At 36.8% G+C, this 20,325-nt stretch overlaps 1 protein-coding gene across 9 annotated transcripts in view; it reads left to right on the top strand.

Moving 5' to 3' along the window:
- Positions 1-20,325, top strand: part of YAP1 (Yes1 associated transcriptional regulator) — a 107,252-nt gene that overhangs the window by 62,194 nt on the left and 24,733 nt on the right. For 4 of the 9 annotated variants that reach the window (XM_065881267.1, XM_065881263.1, XM_065881264.1 and 1 more), the window contains exon 4: positions 10,430-10,543. The exons of 4 other annotated variants lie outside the window; for them this stretch is intronic. In XM_065881267.1, coding sequence (XP_065737339.1) covers positions 10,430-10,543 — 114 coding nt within the window. Of the gene's footprint in view, positions 1-10,429; positions 10,550-20,325 lie in introns of all 9 variants that reach the window. One more of the 9 variants, XM_065881266.1, reaches the window with a different exon arrangement.

The raw sequence follows: 20,325 nt of genomic DNA, 5'->3' as shown, positions 1-20,325 counted from the left end.
GAGCTTGATGGGAAGAAATGTCAGGATGTAGGCAAATGAGTAGAGTTCAGTGAGGCATCTGCTAAAACAGGACATGAGCATAGTGCTTGGGGACACAGTATATGCTAGTGAGTAGAATACAGATAAGTAACATTGCCAGAATTCCAATCTAAGCCTGCAGATGTATGGGCCAGAGTTTCATCTTACACTGCATTGTGATCTACAGGGGGTTTGGGCTCATCAGTATGTTCTAGTAGTTGGGCAGAAGAATCTTCTAGCTACTTATGACAATAGGAGAACACCTGAACTCGAGGGGGAAAAAAAAGAAATGGCTTGGCTACCACTCTTGCATTTATTTGCCTGAAGCAGATTTTCATCAGTATATTTATAATCTTTTTAGTTTCCAGCCTCTAGGTCAGTACACAAAAATGACAAAACCTGAGCTCATAACTTAGAGCTGCACACTTTAAATCAGTTTTCACCCTGAGAATAAAACAGTTACTTTAGAAGCCAGAAGAGAAATCATTTTTTTTTAACCAAACCTTGATTTTATAAACTGCTTTTTCTTCAACAAATGCATTTATACACGCTTGTCCCGTGTTTTGCTTATTAAAGCCACAAAAAAAGTTAGTGACAGTGATATTATAGTGTTTATTATACACGACAACCTTTTCCAAAATTTTAGTAGTGTGGACAGAATTTTGTTAAGGATTGTTTAGGACTTAATGAGGTCAAGCATATGAATTTCAGATGTTAATGGTTATGAAAGACTCCCTTGGAAGCAAAACTGCAGAAGAGTCAGGGGTGCATATATTTTCATTCTCAAATACTTTAAAAACCACACATCTGCAAGATCAAAGAATCACAGTCTAACCTGGTGGTAGTTTCTGATGAATGATGCCATCCTTGTCCTGAGCAACCTTGCAAAATTGAACATACCCACTCAAAAAAAAAAAAAAAAAGGAAAACTCTTTTTCTGTATTCTAGGGCAGAATGATAAATTCTGAATTAAACTCAGTGTAAAAGAACAAATGCAAGACAATCTTCAGTGAGCATCCAAGAAATCAAAAACAAGTGCAATTTCAGTTCACAGGTGGGGAAGACTCTTACAAGTGGGATAGGAATTGAGAAAAGCTTTGCAAAGATACAGCATGAAAATGGAGTGGAATTTCAGTGGGTAAAAATAGTGGCGGCTGGGAGGAGACAGGCTGGGGTGTGTGCATTGGGGATATATGTGGAGGTGAAAAGTGCATGACCCTGCTAAGTACCGGAAAGACAGGCCATGCAGCAGGAGGACTAACTTTGAATGGATTACTAAATTACTAATGTGATAGGATCATCTTACCAAAGAGAGAGCACCTGGTGCAATAGTGGAGGAAACTACTGTATATGTAAGCAAAGCCCTCTTGAGGAAGGGGCATTCACATTGGGGAGGGACGAGTAAGGCGTTAGCTAAGCAAGGAGGGCAGGGAGAAAGGTGCCTGCAGGGTGGTCCTGGAGAGAGGAGAGGAGGAAGAGTTTGAAGGACTGAAAGAAGACTGGATGAGGAGAGGTATGAATGGTAGTGGTGATGCTTTCAGAACCTGTGCACTGTGCTACGTAATGCGTGACAACAAAGGACCTTGAATAACCAATTAAGATTTGAGAATTTTTCCTGTGGGCTTTAGGGAGCCCTGAGTCATAGAGCTACTTCCCCAGAGAAGGTGTGAGGCAAGATGCTCTTAAGGTACATATAATGTTTAATGTTGCAGTTGATTAAAACCAATGGGTAGGGCTTCCCTGGTGGCACAGTGGTTGAGAGTCCTCCTGCCGATGCAGGGGACACGGGTTCGTGCCCCGGTCTGGGAAGATCTCACATGCCGCGGAGCAGCTGGGCCCGTGAGCCATGGCCGCTGAGCCTGCGCGTCCGGAGCCTGTGCTCCGCAACGGGAGAGGCCACAACAGTGAGAGGCCCGCGTACCGCAAAAAAAAAAAAAATAGAAAAAACCAATTGGTAGGCTACTGCTAAAGTTTAGTCATGGAAATACGAAAGTCTACAGTAAAGTTTGATTTGAGGAACAGGGGCAATTGAATTTTAAAGTAACGTCAACTCAAAATATGAGGACATGTTTTGTGAAGTGTTGGTGTCCAGTTGGTGGACAAGAAAGACTAGTGTTGACCTTGTGAGAAGCATTAAAGATGTAGGAGCCATCTATATGAATATGACTGAAGCAATGGGATTTCATGAAAGTTCTAGGAAAAGAACTTTAAAAAAACACTACTTTTCATTAATGTTTGTCGTATTTGCAGTGTAGTACTTAAGAGCATGAGTTCTGGAGAGCTAGAACTATCTGGGTTTGAATCCAGGCTCTGCCAGTTACTAGTCTGGGCTAAGTGATCTGAGGCAATAGTTTCCTCATCTGTAAAGTGGGAATAATAATAGGACCTATGCCATGGGACTGTTAAATGAGTTAATTTGCTTGCAAAAAAACTTAGAACAATGCCTTACGTATAATAATGCAGTTTGTGATTCATCATAAGTGTAAGAGACCAGAATTTCAAAACAAATTCTTCAAAGTTAGATTCCTTTGAAAGGTGTATTGCATCTACTTCTCCAGCTACTCCTCTTACATTCTAAGGAAACTACTTCTTGATAGCCCTGTACTTTGAACCATGATAGGGGTGTGTTTAGTAAACTTTCAGTGTCCTGGGTGACATCTTTATTCCTGAATTGTGGGGCAGGTGAGAGGGAGAGGTTGTTCATCTTGTGGCATAATCAAGACTTTCTGGCTTGATTAGACATTGCAAATGGTTTGTTAGTCATTACTAATGCAAGAAGGTCCTTAGGCAAGAGCAGGAAGTTGATGTTGAGTCACCTTCAGTATTATGACATAGAGTATTTTATTTGTTTTCAAAACATTGCAGGAAGTTAGTATTTGTTATAGTAGTTATCATTCAACCAGTAGTAGTAAATGCTACATAAAAATTTATTTCCCCCAAGGGTAAGTAATTCTAATTTATGAATTACTTTAATTATAGCCTACCACTCTCTCTTGCTTGTCCTAATTCAAATTTCTCACCCTCTTTACATCTTATTAAAATGATGACCTCTTTCTGTTTACCTTCTTGATCCAGGGCTTATTTTTTATCTCCTCCTTTTTCCAAAAGACTTTGATGTGGTGGTTAGGCATGATAGCCCAGCCTTGGAAAACTCCCATATCTTTCCCATGTCAAAGGGCCTACCTCTAGTGTATGTAAGCATAATCTGGGATGAAAATGTTTATTGCCCACTCTCACATGTTTAGAGGTTGTCCATGAGTTTGGAGACATTGTTATTATCCTTTAGTAGTGGTGGTCCCCTTTAGGTATAACCCATTCAACTATTTACTGGTTAAAATGCTGAGAGGTTTTCTGATCAAGTCTGGAACATAAAAACAAAGTGAATCACCATACCTCATTCCTTGCTTATTCTACCCCCTTCATACCGGCCTCCTCGCTGTTTCCCCGACTGGAATGCTCATGCCCCACATCACCACACGCTGGCTTGCATTGTGTTCGAGTCTCAGCTTTAAGGTCACTTTCTCAGTTTGGCCCTTCTTAGTCCACATTTTAAAAACATCATTTCCAGGTTTTTGTTTTTGTTGTTTTGTTTGTTTTGGTTTTGGTTTTGCACTCATGCTGGTTTGTTTTTTGTTGTTGTTTTTTTTGCACTCTTGTTTTTTGGTTTTTTTTCACTGCACTTACTGTTAGCCAACATTGTACTATACATATCTGCCTGTCTTCCTGGCTAGAACATAAATTCCATGAAACAGGAACTGTTTTGCTTATCTCTGTATGTCCAGGGGTCTAGATTAGAGCCTGAATATAGTAGGGACTCAATAAATACTTAACTGAATAAAAGAATTTGCTATATCCCTGTGCCTTCAATTTAAGTGATACCAAATAATGGAGAAATTGAACTTACGTGGAGAGGATGAAACAGGATATTTTTGTCTTACAAGCATAAATAAAGAATTTTAATTGAATTTTGTTTTGATTACATTAATGTCAGCCAACATGTAAATTCCTGCCCTTGCTGAGTAGTAGGCATCCTACTCGACAGTAAAATAGAAAAATGCAAAATATACACTCCTGTGTTAGGTATTTCACAGTCTAGCCTGGAAGAAAATGCATATAAACAAATAATACTGTGTGATAAGTTTTATGGCATTAGATAATAAAGAAAATATTTTGCCAGCACAGAGAGATGACTCTTCATTTGAATTGAGAAAGTGAAGAGTTCTCAGCTAAAAATGGTTTAAAGCTAAGTTACGAGTAGTAGTTCCCATGGATCACATCAGTTTACTCGCCTCCAGAGTCCTACTCTTCATTTCTATCTGGTCATTAGAGGACAAACAAGATAATGTATTTTGGTCTACTTCTCCATGATAGTTGCTTGAGCCATTTCAGTTTTTTAAAAAAAGAAGCATCGCCCTTCTTATGACTTTATTTATCCTGATAGATGTTGAGCCATTTGCCTCATCTTATTCTAGCAGATGTGGCTGTGTGCCATTCTCAGACATGCAGTGCTTGATAGTTTGGCCTCTGAACTGCCCATGATGCCTAACAGTGAATAATTATAGTTTTATACAAGTTACATAAATTCAAGAAACAGTTCTATACCAGCCAAAGAATTCTAAGTAGTTATTTTTAGGTCAGTGTTTGTCAAAAGTATGTTCCTTGGACCAGCAGCATCAGCATCATCTGGGAATTTTCAGGCCCAGCCCCAAACCTACTGAGTCAGAAATTCTAGGGGTGGGGCTTAGCTTGTATTTATCTTAAGTAAATAAAATATTGCTACTTCTGTTTGCTTCATTTTATATACTCCTTCTTGGAGAAGTTAGAATATTTATGACACTAAAATCAAGATGTAAATTGAACTCAAAGGTATTCTACATTTATTTTGATCTGTCCCTGTAGTCTCCTCTTATTATAAATCTAGTTTTGTGAGAAGCCTAGATTTCCCCTTAGACTTACTGAACCTTACTCCATTCCAACTCTAGCCCAAACAGATGCTTGCATCAAACTTTCAGTAGCCTGTGCAGCTTGATGATTCAGAAAATATATCACTCTTGCTTTCTCGCCTTCTTATGGTTATTCGGCAGTTAGCTTAGTTTAACCATAATAACATAGAAACCTTGCATTATCAGGTCACCAAATTCCCTCTAAAGAGAGAGCATTTAACTGAAAATTCTTTTTGTGGGTGAATAAAGCCCAGATCGATTGTTGTTTATTTAGTTCACATTTAAGATTGAAGATTTGTTTCTTTTCAGTTTTCTTTTTTCTATTACTAAGAATTCGATTCTGGTGCAAAGCTGTTTAAAGGTAATCTTTCCTCCTCTACTCCTTTGCCTTTATCAGTAGTAGCTTTCTTTTTTTTATAAAGCGGACATCCTATTTTAGACAGTCTCTTTACACACAACATTAAATTTTTATCCAATGTTAAATGAACAACATAAGTGAATATAAAAGCATTCTTTTGTGTTTAGTATGTATTATTTGGTATCAATTTGAGTGCTTATAAAATTAATTATATAGTAATTATTCTGTTTCATATGTACATTATTTAATTCTTTAATTAGGAATATGGTGAGAAAATAGGCAGAAATCACTACGCTCTTTATTTGTATACCGGGCTTGTCTCTCCTTTATATCCTCATGTCTAAAATTAGTTAGAGCTTTGTTTTTGATTGTTTGCAAATTTAAATGTATGGAAACACCTGCATAAGTTTTGGGGAATGTATTTATATCTTTGGGAAGCAGTGTGTTGTATGGTTTAAAAGCAGAAGCTCTGAAGTCAGACTGCCTGGGTTTAAATCTTTACCTTAGGGAAGTTTACTTTATTGTTTACCTTGGGCAAGTGATCTGTCTGAATGTAACTGTGCTTCATCTGTATGATATGGCTAAGAACATGGTGTGTGATGGTACTAATGGAGCTAGTTAGTGGTAGAGGTGTTGCTGCCATTGCTGCCCCCCAGAGGTTGTGCATTGCACTATTATTTATAACAGCAAAAAAATTTACAAAGAACTCTGATATGTAACACTGGGAAAAGGGATAAATGAATTCTAATATATCTGTGCAGTAAGATCTGTGAAGCCATTAAAAAGAATGAGAGAGACTTATGTGTTGTGTTAAGAAAAGATGTCTATAATATATATTAAGTGAATACAGCAAGTATGGTTCAGGTAGAGCATGACATCAGTGGTTATGCGTGTGTGTCACAAACTGTGCACAAGAAAAAAATCCAGAACATATCACAAAACTAAAGTTGTTCAGTTTTTCCCCCAGGGAATAGATTACAAGAAACTTTCACTTTTCCATTATGCATTTCTACAAATCTTAAACATTTTTAAAATTCAGATGAACTGTAAAAGTGAAATACACTTATGAACAAAAGGTTTAAGGTGCAAAAACCACTGCATTAATAATGTCATTCACATATTCTGCTTATAAGCTTATTAAGTGAAAAAAAGTTGTTTTGGGTTTTTCCATAACATCTTGTGCCATATTTAATTCTTTTTTTTCCCTTTTTACTTAATCTAATGTTAGTGAAATTTGTCTTATGTAAAGGATATTTCAGGGAAATATTTTAAGAAATCTATTTAGAGTCTCTTTAACGCAGTGTCCCATTGAAATTTTAATTTTTAGAGAAGTTATGAATCACTATATCAAGAATCAGATTGGAATAACAATGAAGCCTTTATTAGGCCACGACATTAAAAGTATATATTGCTTTACTGCCTTCATTACCAGTATTACATAAATGCATGTATCAGAAACTTCACAGAAATTACATGACAACTCTTGTAGCTAAGAAAGTGATTCTGAGGTGTACATTTGTCTTGCCTTTTTTTTAATTTATTAATTTATTTATTTATTTATTTTGGCTGCGTTGTGTCTTCGTTGCTGTGCGTGGGCTTTCTCTAGTTGTGGTGAGCGGGGCTACTCTTTGTTGTGGTGCATGGGCTTCTCATCGCGGTAGCTTCTCTTGTTGCGGAGCACAGGCTCTAGGTACATGGGCTTCAGTAGTTGTGGCACGTAGGCTCAGTAGTTTTGGCTTGCGGGTTCTAGAGCACAGGCTCAGTAGTTGTGGCCCACAGGCTTAGTTGCTCCACAGCACGTGGTATCTTCCCAGGCCAGGGCTCTAACCCCTGTCCCCTGCATTGGCAGGCAGATTCTTAACCACTGAGCCACCAGGGAAGCCCACCTTTTAAAATTTATAAACCTGCCCTAAAAGGAGATGCATATCTGGGGAACTGAACTGTCTTTATGCAGTTTAGCTTTCATGTACATAAAATATGCCGTTGATTTTATTGGGGGAGAAATTCCATCCAAAAATGTTGCCTACAGCTATGAGTTAAGAGTGTCTGTACAGTGTGTAGCTTTTATTTTTTAAAATCACAGATAGGGCATGTATATGAATTATAAATATATAAATGCGATTTTGTATTAAAAGTTTTATAGTTTATGACAAAATCTGGTTCTGTGATAGGCTAGTGAGTACAGTCGCTGTGAAGGAATGTTTGTGGCTCATGTCAGTGTGTGAATGCATAGACAATTTGAAGTTTTTGATATATTTGTGATATTTATCTTCCGTATACATCTTACGGGAAAACCCAAACGAACTTCTTGGCCAACCCCATATATGTACTATATGATTTTAAGCTTGTTTATAGAAAGTTCAAAGTATTAGAAGGCAGGATGTTCATTCTTCCATTAAATATCTAGTGAGCAATTACTCAGATACTGGACACAAGTTAAAAGATAAGTGGCCTGGTCATTGTCAGGAAGGCAGACATGTAAGCAAATAAATACAGCTCTATCTGTTAAAACATTAATACAGAGTAGAAGAGGAAGTTAATGATTTTATGTGGGGTAATCAGGGAAGGCTGAGTCAAAGGGATGACATCTGAGCTTTCTCTTTTAAGGTGAATAAGAGTTTATAAGAGATGGGGCAGAAGGCTGTCTGTGATAGCACGAATAGTACATACAAGGAGATGGCATGATTTTGTGAAAACTTGGGGAAGTAGAGTGAGGGTTGGGTGTGTGAGGAAGACTTATTAAGAAATGAGTCCAGCTGGCATTTTCCTTTTGATGGTAGAGAGCAAGGGAAACGTTTTTAAAATCAGTGAGTAACATATAAATGTTGATTGGGTAGTATTTTAAGAAGAAAACCCTGGTGGCTGTTTGATAGGAGACACTGGAATGAGGAGAGGAAACAAGAAGTCAGACACCAAGGAACAAAGATCTGTAGTGGTTAAGAAAAAGAGCTGAAAATTATTGATGGTTGAATTCTTAGAGACGGGCTGCAACAGATCGGTCAGAGTGTTAAGTGGAGTCTACAGCATGGAGTGGGTGGAGCAGAAAGGGAAAGTTGATTTGTATCCAAGATACTGTTCTTGGTTCTAACTCAGACAACAAAGGTAGAGAGTGATATTGTTTAAAAAAAAAAACAGTAGGGAATCCATTTACTCAGGAGGCAGGTTTGGAGGCTATAATGAGGTCTGTTAGGGCCATTGGGTTGATGCTTCCAAAGGCATCCAGTGACTTCTGTTGACTTGTTCATCATCATGATATCTTAGGAAGTTAGAATTTTAATTACTTGTTTTTCAGAAGCATTTTACAATTGAGCCATCTTCGCAATTAAAGTCAGTAACAAACCCTTAATATTCAGTTCTGGAGGTTCTGTCTTCCTAGTGGGGAAATAGAACCCAAAGTGACACTGAAGGCTGCTGAGAAAAGTGGTTTGTTTGATTTACATGTGTTAAACAGATCTGCTTCCCATTCACTTTTTAGTAAACACAGTATTTCTGCAGCAAAGTTCAACTCTGGACATGGTTAGCATTGTGTGCAGAGTTCCATATTCAGGACTGGAGAAGGGTCTTCCCCCTGTGGCCTGTCTAGGAGTACAGAACACTCCAGTTCCACATGCCTGCATTCCCTAACAGGATTTTGACCCCATCAAAGTAGATCTTTGATAATACTATAGGAGCAAATTGGCCTGTTCCTAATACAAATGAAACTGGCCTAGGATTAGGGCCTTGGGTCCCATGGGCCTGTGTGAGTGGTCTGTTTAACCAAAGTTACTCTTTCAGCATTACTCTTAAGGCTGTGTTGGACTGCCAGTATAGAAAGAAGGAACTTGTTCCATTTTTGCACAGGAAACATACTTAGTCTCTGATCTTGGATGTGGGACGTGAATAAAAAGAAGTGTTGTTATGAGAAAAATGTCTCAGGAATTAGGCTGCTAAGTTTATCATCTCTGACACTAGCTTTGTGATGTACCGACTAAACCACTCTGTGCCTCAGTTTCCCCATTAGAATGGAGATAGTACTACTGCTTATGTCCTTGGTCATTGTAAGGATTAAACGAGTTAATGTACCTAATATACTTAGCACAGGGACTGGCACACAGTAAGCAGTCAATTCGTGTTGGTCCACAGATGGAAAATTTTAGGCATTTGCTCAGACTCTCCCAATTTACCTTTGCCTTTTCTGATTCCTGGTGGGAGTAGGAAGTGGAAGCCGGGGAGTGGGAGAGACAAGGAGGAAATATGCCTGAATTTAGTGGTTTATACTGGGCCTCTCTTTTCATTGCTATTACCTCTTAAAAGCAACTGTCTCGCCTCCCTACCCTCATAAAGATAGAATAATCTTCTTATACTTTCTATATTCTTTAGCCCTATCTCCCAGGTAGTACTTCCTCACTCTGTAGCTTTGAAATTTGTACCTTTTCTCTTTTTCTTCCTGAGAACTTTGCCTTCCGGCAGTTGTGGTGTTTACTCTGCCCCCTTCCCAAGTCTCTGACAAACTTAAACTTCTAGCCACAATCCCCACCTCCTAGCAACTTCCAGGCTGCTTAAGAATAAGCTTTTTTGAACCATGTTTTCTCTATTATAGTTTTCTTGGTGTGAGTCAGTCACATAAATAATGGAAATAAATGGTACTTGGCAGTCTTAGCTAAACTGTGCTTTATATTAAGCAGAATGTTTATGATACTGTAGGTACTCTGAGAACACTTGCATATATTCCTTATTAAAGAACCTTTTGGGGTCTCTAGGAAGGTACTGTCCCAAAACTGACTGGATTGGGGGAATGGTCCCTGAGCTGCAGCACTCCATGTCTTATATTAACACTAATAACAGTTATTTGGGTCATGACTTCCAGAGCATTTTCTAAAAATCTGACCTTTTTTACATCTGTGTCTTTGGGGGTGTAGATTTTATTATTGGGTAATTTCCTTTTAGTGGAGAAGAATCAAGTATACAGGTTTACCTTTCTTCTCTGAGCACATTGTTAATTCTGCATTAATGAGTTGTTTTATGTCAGAATGTGTTTTCTTTTTAAATTAGCACACCTCCCACTTTTTTTTTTTTTTTTTAGATGCACCAAATTAAAAAACCAACCGTGATTTTTTTTCTGTATTTATAGGTCCTCTTCCTGATGGATGGGAACAAGCCATGACTCAGGATGGAGAAATATACTATATAAACCATAAGAACAAGACCACCTCTTGGCTAGACCCCAGGCTTGACCCTCGTTTTGGTAAAGGTTCATCTCAAAATCTTTTTAGATATTTTTGATGACTGTTTTTTGGTATGTGAATTTGGGAAGGTACATTTAAATTAAATTGCACTGCTTCATAATTTTAAAAAGTGACTGCCCATCCAACCTATCCAAGTAATGTTTTTATACCTTTCACTTTAAACTTGAGAAATTCAGGTCTAAATCGGCCTTTTAGCTTGGACTTCTTGGGATGGGGTTGGAGGAATGTTGTGGTGGTTTACTAACCAGACTCACTGTTCCTTTCACATTTTGGGGAAACACAGTGATCGTGTTTAAAATGATCTTTCTAGCTACAGAAATAATCAGTCTGTCGCTTCATCTAAAACCTGGGATATCAACTTTTGTCAGTAACGTGGTGTCTGCTTATGCTTAACTTAAGAGAGCAATGAGTACCATCCTGTGCCTGGGTATTATAATGTTTTCTATCCTGGGGGGGGGGTGGGTACCCCGTCACCCTAGAGATGGACCAATGAAAGCCTTTTTTTCCTTCTCTTCGCTTCTGCCCCCCCCCCTTTTTAAGTAAAGGGGGTTTTTCCTTTGTTTTTCATTTAGGAAACAAACCTAAAATAAGCCATATTTCCCTCCAAATCAAATGACAAAAGTCACCATTTGCACAAAGAAATTTTCGCCTCCCAAATGTGCATATTTTGATAATAGTATACATTTTTTTAGGGCCTTTTTACACATATTTTTTCACTGTTTTCAGTTTCTTCGGTTGGGTTTCTGAGACATTTTTCCAAAGCCATGGAAAAATGTATTTAAAAAGGAGCAGATCATTGTGGTTTTAAAGCTTTCGTCTTGGACTGGATGCAGCTAAATGAAAACAATGTGCAGATCACTGAGTAGGTCAGACTGAGGGAACTTGGAACCTTTGAAGCTTTACAGGGGTTGACCTAACAACAACTGTGGGGCCCTTATGGGAAAGAGGAATTAACTCTGTGAATGCCATCAAAACACAGTCCTGGGGGAAAAAGAGAAAGAAAAACTCTACCCAGAGCTGGTTGGGTAAAATAACTTCCCCGTCAGGAACGTTCTGAGCAGTTCTCCTATATCTATATGTATACCTTTTTAAACCCCCAACATTTGGGTTTGCCCCAAGCTTACTGATTGGCCAGCTTTATGAACTGATTGAATCCCCTATTCAAGTCAAGTCAAAGGTGGGATCAGGGCAGAGACTGTCATTTTGACAGGTATCCGGTTTGGCTTAAATGCTAGCCTTTTGAGTTTCAAGACCTATTTGAGTGTTAAAAAAGTAATGTGGCATGTTAATAATTTGCAACTTCAGATTCTATTTAATGCTTGAATAAGCCCTTGTGGTTGAAACAGGAAACCAAGTAAGGTAGAGAATTTAATAAATGTTGCCATTTGTATGGACTAGAACGATAACAGACATGTTTCCTTAAATCATCTTTAATGAAATGAATTCTGCTTGTCCATGTTTTGGAAATTTTAAAAAATGGTACTGTGGGATTTTTTTCCCTCTACACGAGATTATGAAAAATGATGATTAACCCTTAGCTAACTGTAGAAATCAGCAATTGGAACAAAGCTTTTTTTTTTTCTAAGTATTTTCAGTTAATAAAAAGTGAAATAAAACAACTTGGCTGTGAGCTTAAGTAGATTCATTAATTACACACACAGCTTGGTCTTTTTTTTTAAATGGGAGAAAGTACCAAAAAAAAATAATGATAATCTCCCTCCCACCTTCACCACGTATGTACACACAGCGTAGTTAGCTATGCCAAGAAAAGTTTTCATAAAATACTCTTACTGCGTTTAGTTTCCCTTTTTGGGCCCACTGTGGATGTGTATTCCAGACAGGCTTGACAACATGCCAAAGCTTTTTATTTTGTGGCCCGACTTTTAATCTGTTCCAGACCTTTTCAGTCAGAGAGCTCAAGTGTAACTGAAGGGGAGCAGGAAAGGGAAAAAAAAAAGTGTGGGTTTCTGTGATCCAGAGTGACAGCAAATAGAGACAAGCTGTTAGCTGCTGAATTTGAAGGAGTTTTCCTTGAAATCTGAAGTTCTATGGTGGATTGCGTTTTATCTGCCAAAAAAATATAGACTATCCCCTTTCTGACCCTTTGAACCATGCAGACACCAACAAATGATAGGTTATTGCTTTCATGGTTGTGAAATTTGTTTTCCTATATTCCCCAAATCTATATGAAAGTAATTACCATTTTTTACCTTAAGTCAAGTTGACCTATGTCTTTTGACATTTTAGAGTAGAAGATACACCTTACATCTGATAAGCTTGACTTTATCACTCACCTCCTTCAAACACCAGCCTCTTTTATATTTCTGTTCTTTATCAGATGCTTTAGAATAATTATATTTAGAATAATTAACATCCCACATGAAGTTAATAAATTATCCATGTAACATAAATTCAGGAAATTAAATAATTAGTTATGCATTGTTTCTTTTTATCTGATTTTTTATTTAACATTTAAAAACTATGTATCTTTTAAAAATTTTTATTGAAGTTTTTATTTTACGTTGACTTACAATATTAGTTTCAGGTGTATAGCAGTGATTCAACATTTTTAAAGCTTATACTCCATTTAAAGTTATTATATGATAATGACTATTTCCCTGTGCTGTACAATGTATTCTTGTTGTTTATTTGTTTTATACATAGTAGTTTGTATCTCTTAATCCCATACCCTTATCTTGACTCTCCCTAAAAACTATATATCGTTGACATATTATTTTACAGCATTGATTAGTAATTTGTAACAAATCATGAAGTGACATCCAGTGCCAATAAGAATTAGCTGATATTTACTGACTTCGAAAAAAGGAGGGCTTTTGTTTGTTTTTAAGGAATCATATTAGGAATGTTTTCACACTGTATTAAAGAAAGTTGATGCTTGAGTATTATGCAGGTCATTAAATTATTTCTTATTAACACTCTTTTTCCTAGAGATTTTATACTTGCAAACATGAAGAGTCTCAGGTTTAAATATTTTCTTGTATGTTGTAAAATTATTTACTGTTTTATATAATAATAGCCATTTGAATATTTTCCAGTAAAAGCCCTAATGAAAACATACACAAAAATTATAATTCCTGTTTTTCAGAATGAAAACTCTATTCCAGAATACTAATGGTCAATGAACTGATCTTTTATGTAATGTTGTTGTCCCTGTTTATATAAAAGGACATAATAAGTAGTGTTAGAATATGTGTTTCTGGAAATAAGTGCTGATGGGACCACTGGGATTAAAAACACGTTGGGTGTAAATAAAATAACTGGAACTAGAGATTTGGATTAAAAGGTGTATCTTTTGAGACTTAAAGAAGGTAATAAACAACCTAGTTGGCGAATTCAGAATATCCTTTATAATTACTATCAACAATTCTGTACATAGAAATTCTGTGCATGGAAATGTCACAGCTAATTAAAACCTAGGTGTTGATTTGGTCCTTGGTTTCAGAGTTTCCCAAAACTTGCTATTAAGTCAAAAGCCAAAAGTTATTCACATCTTTCTTATCAAAGTTAAATGTTTTGCATCAATAATTAAAGGTCTGTTAAATTTTTTAACTGTTTAGACATTCATTAACCTTTTTCCTTGAAGACTAAATATTTCTGATAGTTGTTATAAGTAATATTTTACTTTTGATGAAAATGTACCTAAGTCTGTTCTAGTAGAGGTAGGAAAAAACACTGAAGGCTGTAGAAGCTAAATCTGTAACTCCATTAATGGAGTCTTGGGTAGCTAGAATACCAACATCAAATCATTTGAATTTTATTAAAGCAAGTCTCTTTATATTCGTGCATTAAAAACAAGTTCTTTGTTTTTTTGTTTTGTTTTCCTTACCCTCTTTTTTTTTTTTTTTTTTTTTTTGTTTGTGGTACGCGGGCCTCTTACTGTTGTGGCCTCTCCCGCAGGTTCAGTGGCCATGGCTCATGGGCCCAGCCGCTCCGCGGCATGTGGGATCTTCCCGAACCGGGGCACAAACCCGTGTGCCCTGCCTCGGCAGGCGGACTCTCAACCACTGCGCCACCAGGGAAGCCCTCCTTACCCTCTTTTAAATCTTGCCTGGTGATCCTAAAATGTCAGTATTTGGTTGTGAATTATATTATTAACTACTTAGGGTAGGGACGAAAAGATGTTTCAGTGTGTTTTAGGTAAATAGAGCTGTTGCTAACTAAAACTTCTTAAAACAAATAAATCTCATAAAATTTGGCCCTGAAAAGGAATTTGTAATTCTTTTAATCAACATTTCTCAAAGGAGGAGGGGGGGTGTATCCTGGGCACTGAAGAACGTTCAACATCCCTGACGGTTGCCCACTAAATGCTGTAGTGCCACCCAGTCCTTGTGACTCCCCAAGCCACCAACATATATTTTTTTAAAAATAACTGGTAGAGGGCTTCCCTGGTGGCGCAGTGGTTGAGAGTCTGCCTGCCGATGAAGGGGACACGGGTTCGTGCCCTGGTCCGGGAAGATCCCACGTGCTGCGGAGCGGCTGGGCCCGTTGAGCCATGGCTGCTGAGCCTGCACTCCGCAACGGGAGAGGCCACAACAGTGAGAGGCCCGCGTACCGCAAAAAATAAATAAATAAATAAATAACTGGTAGAGGTAGGGATTTTGCCCCAAATCTGAGTTTCTCTGAGATCTAGGGAAATTGTGACTACCCACGGTTATATAGTTGAGTGACAGAACTAGAATCTGGACTTGATCTTTTGACACCCAGAATTTTAAAGAAATTTAGATTACATGCAGTTAATCTTTTCAAAAGCACACCTAAGTCACCAGTACTAACACATGGAAATTTCAGAGGGAGGAAGATGACAATGGTTGAAGCATTTACTTATATACTGTATTGTGACTCATCTTGAGGAAATTACCCAAAGGTAATGAGTTTCCAATTACAGAAGTGAAGCCATCTAGATGAATTATCATGCCTGCCTCACCTCTACCATATCCTTAAGAGATTCCCTTCCAACCTCACCTTTGACCTTCCCTTTCCCTTGACTAGGAGCTTACCCTGTTACAAGGCAGTCCATTCTATTTAAGGAAGGTTCTAATGACCAGAAAATATGTGTCCCTTTATTACTCAGAAATTTACTTCCCTTCAAATTTGTGAATACATTTCTAATCCCAGAGTGTTCTCTTTTAACTGTCGTTTCTCCAGTTTTTTTATGCATTAAGAGTTCTGAGTTTTGTTTTTTTTTATGCATTAAGACTTCCCTTCTCTGGATGCCTCTTTAAATGTGATACTCAATGTAGTTTTTAAATGCACATTATCCAGTGAGAAAAATAGTTATGACATTGCTCTGACCTGACATTTTATATGCCCTCCAAAAATCCATTAGTAGAAGTTAGCTAGCATCCTCTTTTCTACATGTGAATTAAATTGTGTCATAGAAAAATTTACCTACTCAATTGGGAATCAAGAGACCCAAGTTCTTCTGGTATCAACAGTGTAACCAACTCATTCAGAAAGATACCTGACTTCTCTTGACTTAATTGGACTCATATACTAGATGCTTTTAAGAATATTTCTAGTCCTTAATTAATTTAATATATGCTAGATTATGAATTCTTCAGTGACTGCTTTGGATCCTTGCTTAAGGTTACTTCTCAATAGCTTTATGGATTTGAGTGCACTGAGGTTTCAGGGATATTTTTGAACTATTTATTGCACCACTTAAGTTTTAGCTTTTGGCCCTCTGGTCACAGCTGGGAATTACTTTTGAAGAGGAGACCAGGAAATCTTTCAGCCTTTAAAGATAAGCCTTATCACATGGTGGGTATGCCCGGGCAAACAAATCCGATGGGGGATGGGCAGCGCTAGATGGAATAGTTAAGTTTTGTCCACGCTATCAGCTCTGACATATATAGGAGTTTAAACTGCCTTAAAGATGATGCATTTTTAGTATGCTTTGTTTCTAAAATTTAGAACTCTCATAAAGTTACCATGTTAGGAGCCTGATGTAAGCTGATTTGAAGTATACTTCTAGGCCATGTGCTTAGTGAAGTCCTATTTAAAACATACTGTTGGAGATTGTTACTAATTGTTGCCCTCACTACATTTTTTTTTTGTTTTACTTAAAAAACAAACACTAGCCGAAATGAACATTTTAATACGTAAGGTTATAGAATATCAAAATTAGTTCAGTATTAGAGGTTTGCAGTTTTAGAGTTTTTTTTTTATGTTACAGTCAGGAGGATGGTGTCAAAATAGTTTATCAATCATGGTAAGCAGTCTCTCCTACTTGCCAAGGGTGAATAGACATAACGTTAATGAAGTTAAATTAATATGTAGTTTCTACTTGATGATGGTTCAATGATACAAATAATTATACAGTGAAGAAATATTTTTCTTTGTTTACATAATAAGTTTTTCATATAGAATTTTAAAACTTAAAGTCACTGAATGATAATTTAAATTAATGGTTTATTTGTGTTACTAAAGCCCCTCACATCAAACCCAAGAAAATTTAATTCATTTTTAAAAGAAAACTATGTTTCAAGTCGTATTTGTATCAACTCTACATTAATAGCAAATATCTTATAAAATGTGCTGGAGAAGAGAGCCATTTGGTGATGTCACTTTTTGTGGCAACCCAGAGACTCAGTTATAAGAAACAGAAAAAGAGATTATAGACTTCTTGAGAGAAAAGTCAAATAAATAGATTTCTGCTGAAATAAATTGGAATGATTTAGAAGAGGAGTGGTTCATATTCTTTGCTTTGTTTTATACTCATGTTGTTCTGCTACCTTGGTTGCTGAGGTTGCTTCAGAACTCATTCTGGACTTGCTTCAGCTTGGAGATTCTCCTGTGTATTACTAATTAGCATCCTACTAACTAGGGATAGAAACTATTTGAGTATTTATTTACTCATTCAACTGATGAATGCCAGTTATGTACCAGGTACTATGCTAGCAGGTGGGTGGGGGGTTGTCAGCTACAAAATAAATAATTATTACAAAATGTGTTAAGTACAACAAGGGATCATAAATAAGGTGCTGTGAGGGACATTAAAAGGTAAGAAGAAGCCAGTCAAGCTCTACACTATATAAAAGGGCCAGTTTTTGTGCTTTTCAGTCAGAACTTGGATTCGTCTCTTCTAAATGATAAATGCCCCTAGTGAAAGAGGATTTATAGTAATACATTATATGTAATTAGGAATAAAGCTATTAATGGAACTGTTTGCTCATTAACATGAATTCATGATGGCAGGTAGATTTTAAAATGTTATTCCCCTTCTCTTTAGACTAATAGTTTCATTATCTGTACTTTCTCTCCAAACTAGCCTTTAAACTTTATTTTCATAGTAGAGGGAAAAAACACAGTTATATCCGGGGGACAGAGAGAGCCGAAGGCTAGTTAGACCGCTTTCTCCCTTCTCCTCACCTCATTTAGCAACTCCTGTGTCCTGCCCCAAACTGCTTAATGAGGTGATGAGGAGAAAATGTTCTGTTGAATGTTTTTTAAACTCCATTCTCAATTGTATTGTTTGAAAAATACCATTATAATAAATTTTCATGCCAGACTTTTGATAGGTGGTTGAAGGAAGACAGTGTCGAATTGACCTAAAAAAAGGTGTTATTGGTATTTTTGAACAGTTTAAAGATTAAAATACTTTAACCCAGGTTGGGGGGCCTGGAAGTTGATGTTTGGTAAGGGAGAGAAGTACAGAGTGTGGGAGGGAGAGATTATTTTGCCTATGGTAAGACCTGGGGTAGAGTTTTAGGGGAGGTTAACTGTAACCACATCATACAAAGCAAAACCACAATGAGATGCCACTTTATTCTCAGTAAGATGGCTAAAATGAAAGACAAGCATTAACAAGTGTTGACCAGAATATGGAGCAGTTGGAACCCTCATACATTGCTGATGTGATTGAAAAATGATGCAGCCACTTTAGAAAACAGTTTGGCAGTTCCTCAAAAAGTTAAACATACAGTTACCATATGACCTAGCAATTCCATTCCTAGATATATATTGCCCAAAAAAGGAAACCACATGTCCACACAAAAACCTGCACATTTGTATGTTTGTAGCCACATGATTCATAATAAACAAAAAGTGAAAATAACACAGATATCCATCAGTTGATTAACAGACTAACAAAATGTAGTATATCTGTACAGTGGAATATTATTTGGCAATAAAAAGGAATAAAATGCTGATACATACTGTAACATGGATGAATCTGGAAAATATATTAAGTGAAACAAGCCAGTCACAGAATTGATTCCATATATATGACATGTCATATATATTCCATATATATGACAAATCCAAAGAAACAAAGTAGATTAATGGTTACCAGGGACTGGGGGAGGGGCAATAGGACGTGTACTGCTAAAGGATACAGGGTTTCTTTTGGGGATGATGAAAGTGTTCTGAAATTAGATAGTGGTGATGGTTATACAATTCTATGAATATATTAAAATTACTAAAGGGGTGAAATATCTCAGTATAACTTTTTTTAAAAAGTCATTCCTGGGCATGGTGTTATCATTTAGGTATAGCTTAATTGAGTGTTGGGAGATGTCTTTTGCATATTGATAATAAAAAGTTATATTCAGTCATGAGATAAGGACCCTGGCCTTTTGCTCCTTTTGTAAGAGACAGATTTTCAGTGTGAATCAAATAGTAAGTAATTTTCACTGAAAAAACCATCATTTTGTATTTAAATACATAAATTTTTGTGCCAGTTAGTAGCAACTTTTTGTAGACAATTCAATCCCCTAGGTCATATTGAAAGACTTAGCTAGCAGTGGGTGTTTTGTGTTTTGTTTTTACTGTTTTAAGACTGACAGAGTTGGCCTGTTAGTTTGTGTTTTTAGAAAAGCATTCATTTCTTTTAATTTTACAGTCTTAGTACCCTTGTAGGTATGGGGGGGAAACCTAAAATTTGTTTCTAAATGTTATAAGCAAACTAATATAGCCATTCTAACATGTAACCATGTAATATCTGAAACTTGATAAAATATTAGACAAAGTAAAAAGGTGCTTTCTTGTGTTGTGGGAGATTTGATGTGAGTTATTATTTTAAAAGCTCAAAATAATTTTCTAATTTTAAATTTACACTTAATGAGGTTACTAGGATTGAATTATCTCAAAGTCTACGATTGATTACCACATCTGTAGTACTTTGTAATATTCCAAGGTTGAAGATACAAATTATGCAAATCTAAAATTTGTCTGAAGTTTGAAAATTTAGATGTTCAGAATAAAATCTGGAAAGAACCCATGGTGATGACCTCCTTTGTTTTTGAGAAGGTCGTCTCTTCTTTTTCAGTAATTGCTGAGTGTATGATTTGCTACCATAAACCTGTCAGGACGGATTGGTTAAGAAAAACTTGAAACAGTTACTCTTTCATAGTTCAGGCAGCAAAGGCTGAATTTAAAATGTAGCATTTTTAAAAAAAAATTTGTCATATTTTAGGGATTTTTCTCCTTTACCTTTTAGAAATTTTGTTAAAACTGGAAACATTGGGATTTTGGTAGTTGGTCATGGAGGGGAAGAAGGTGGTAATGCAGTTCTTTTCTTTTTTAGCTGCCCTGCCCCCTTCCCCCAAGAAACAAAGATTGTTTTGTTTCTTGCCTGCTTGTGAGGTCTCTGCTGCACCCCATGTGGGTGCACTGCTCTGTGCTTTGTTGAAATGCTTGAGATAGTCAGAAGGTAAAGAACAGGATGCTTCTGAAGAGAAGAAATCCCAGCTTCTGTAGATAAACTCGGTTGTTTGAATTGGTCATTTAAGTGAGCTCTTTATATGGAAGCTTGTAGCAC

The sequence above is a fragment of the Phocoena phocoena genome, chromosome 8, assembly GCF_963924675.1.
Source record: "Phocoena phocoena chromosome 8, mPhoPho1.1, whole genome shotgun sequence".
In the NCBI taxonomy this organism is placed as follows: Eukaryota; Metazoa; Chordata; class Mammalia; order Artiodactyla; family Phocoenidae; genus Phocoena; species Phocoena phocoena.
The sequence above is the reverse complement of the archived record's forward strand: the minus strand, read 5'-3'. Positions and strand labels throughout refer to the sequence as shown.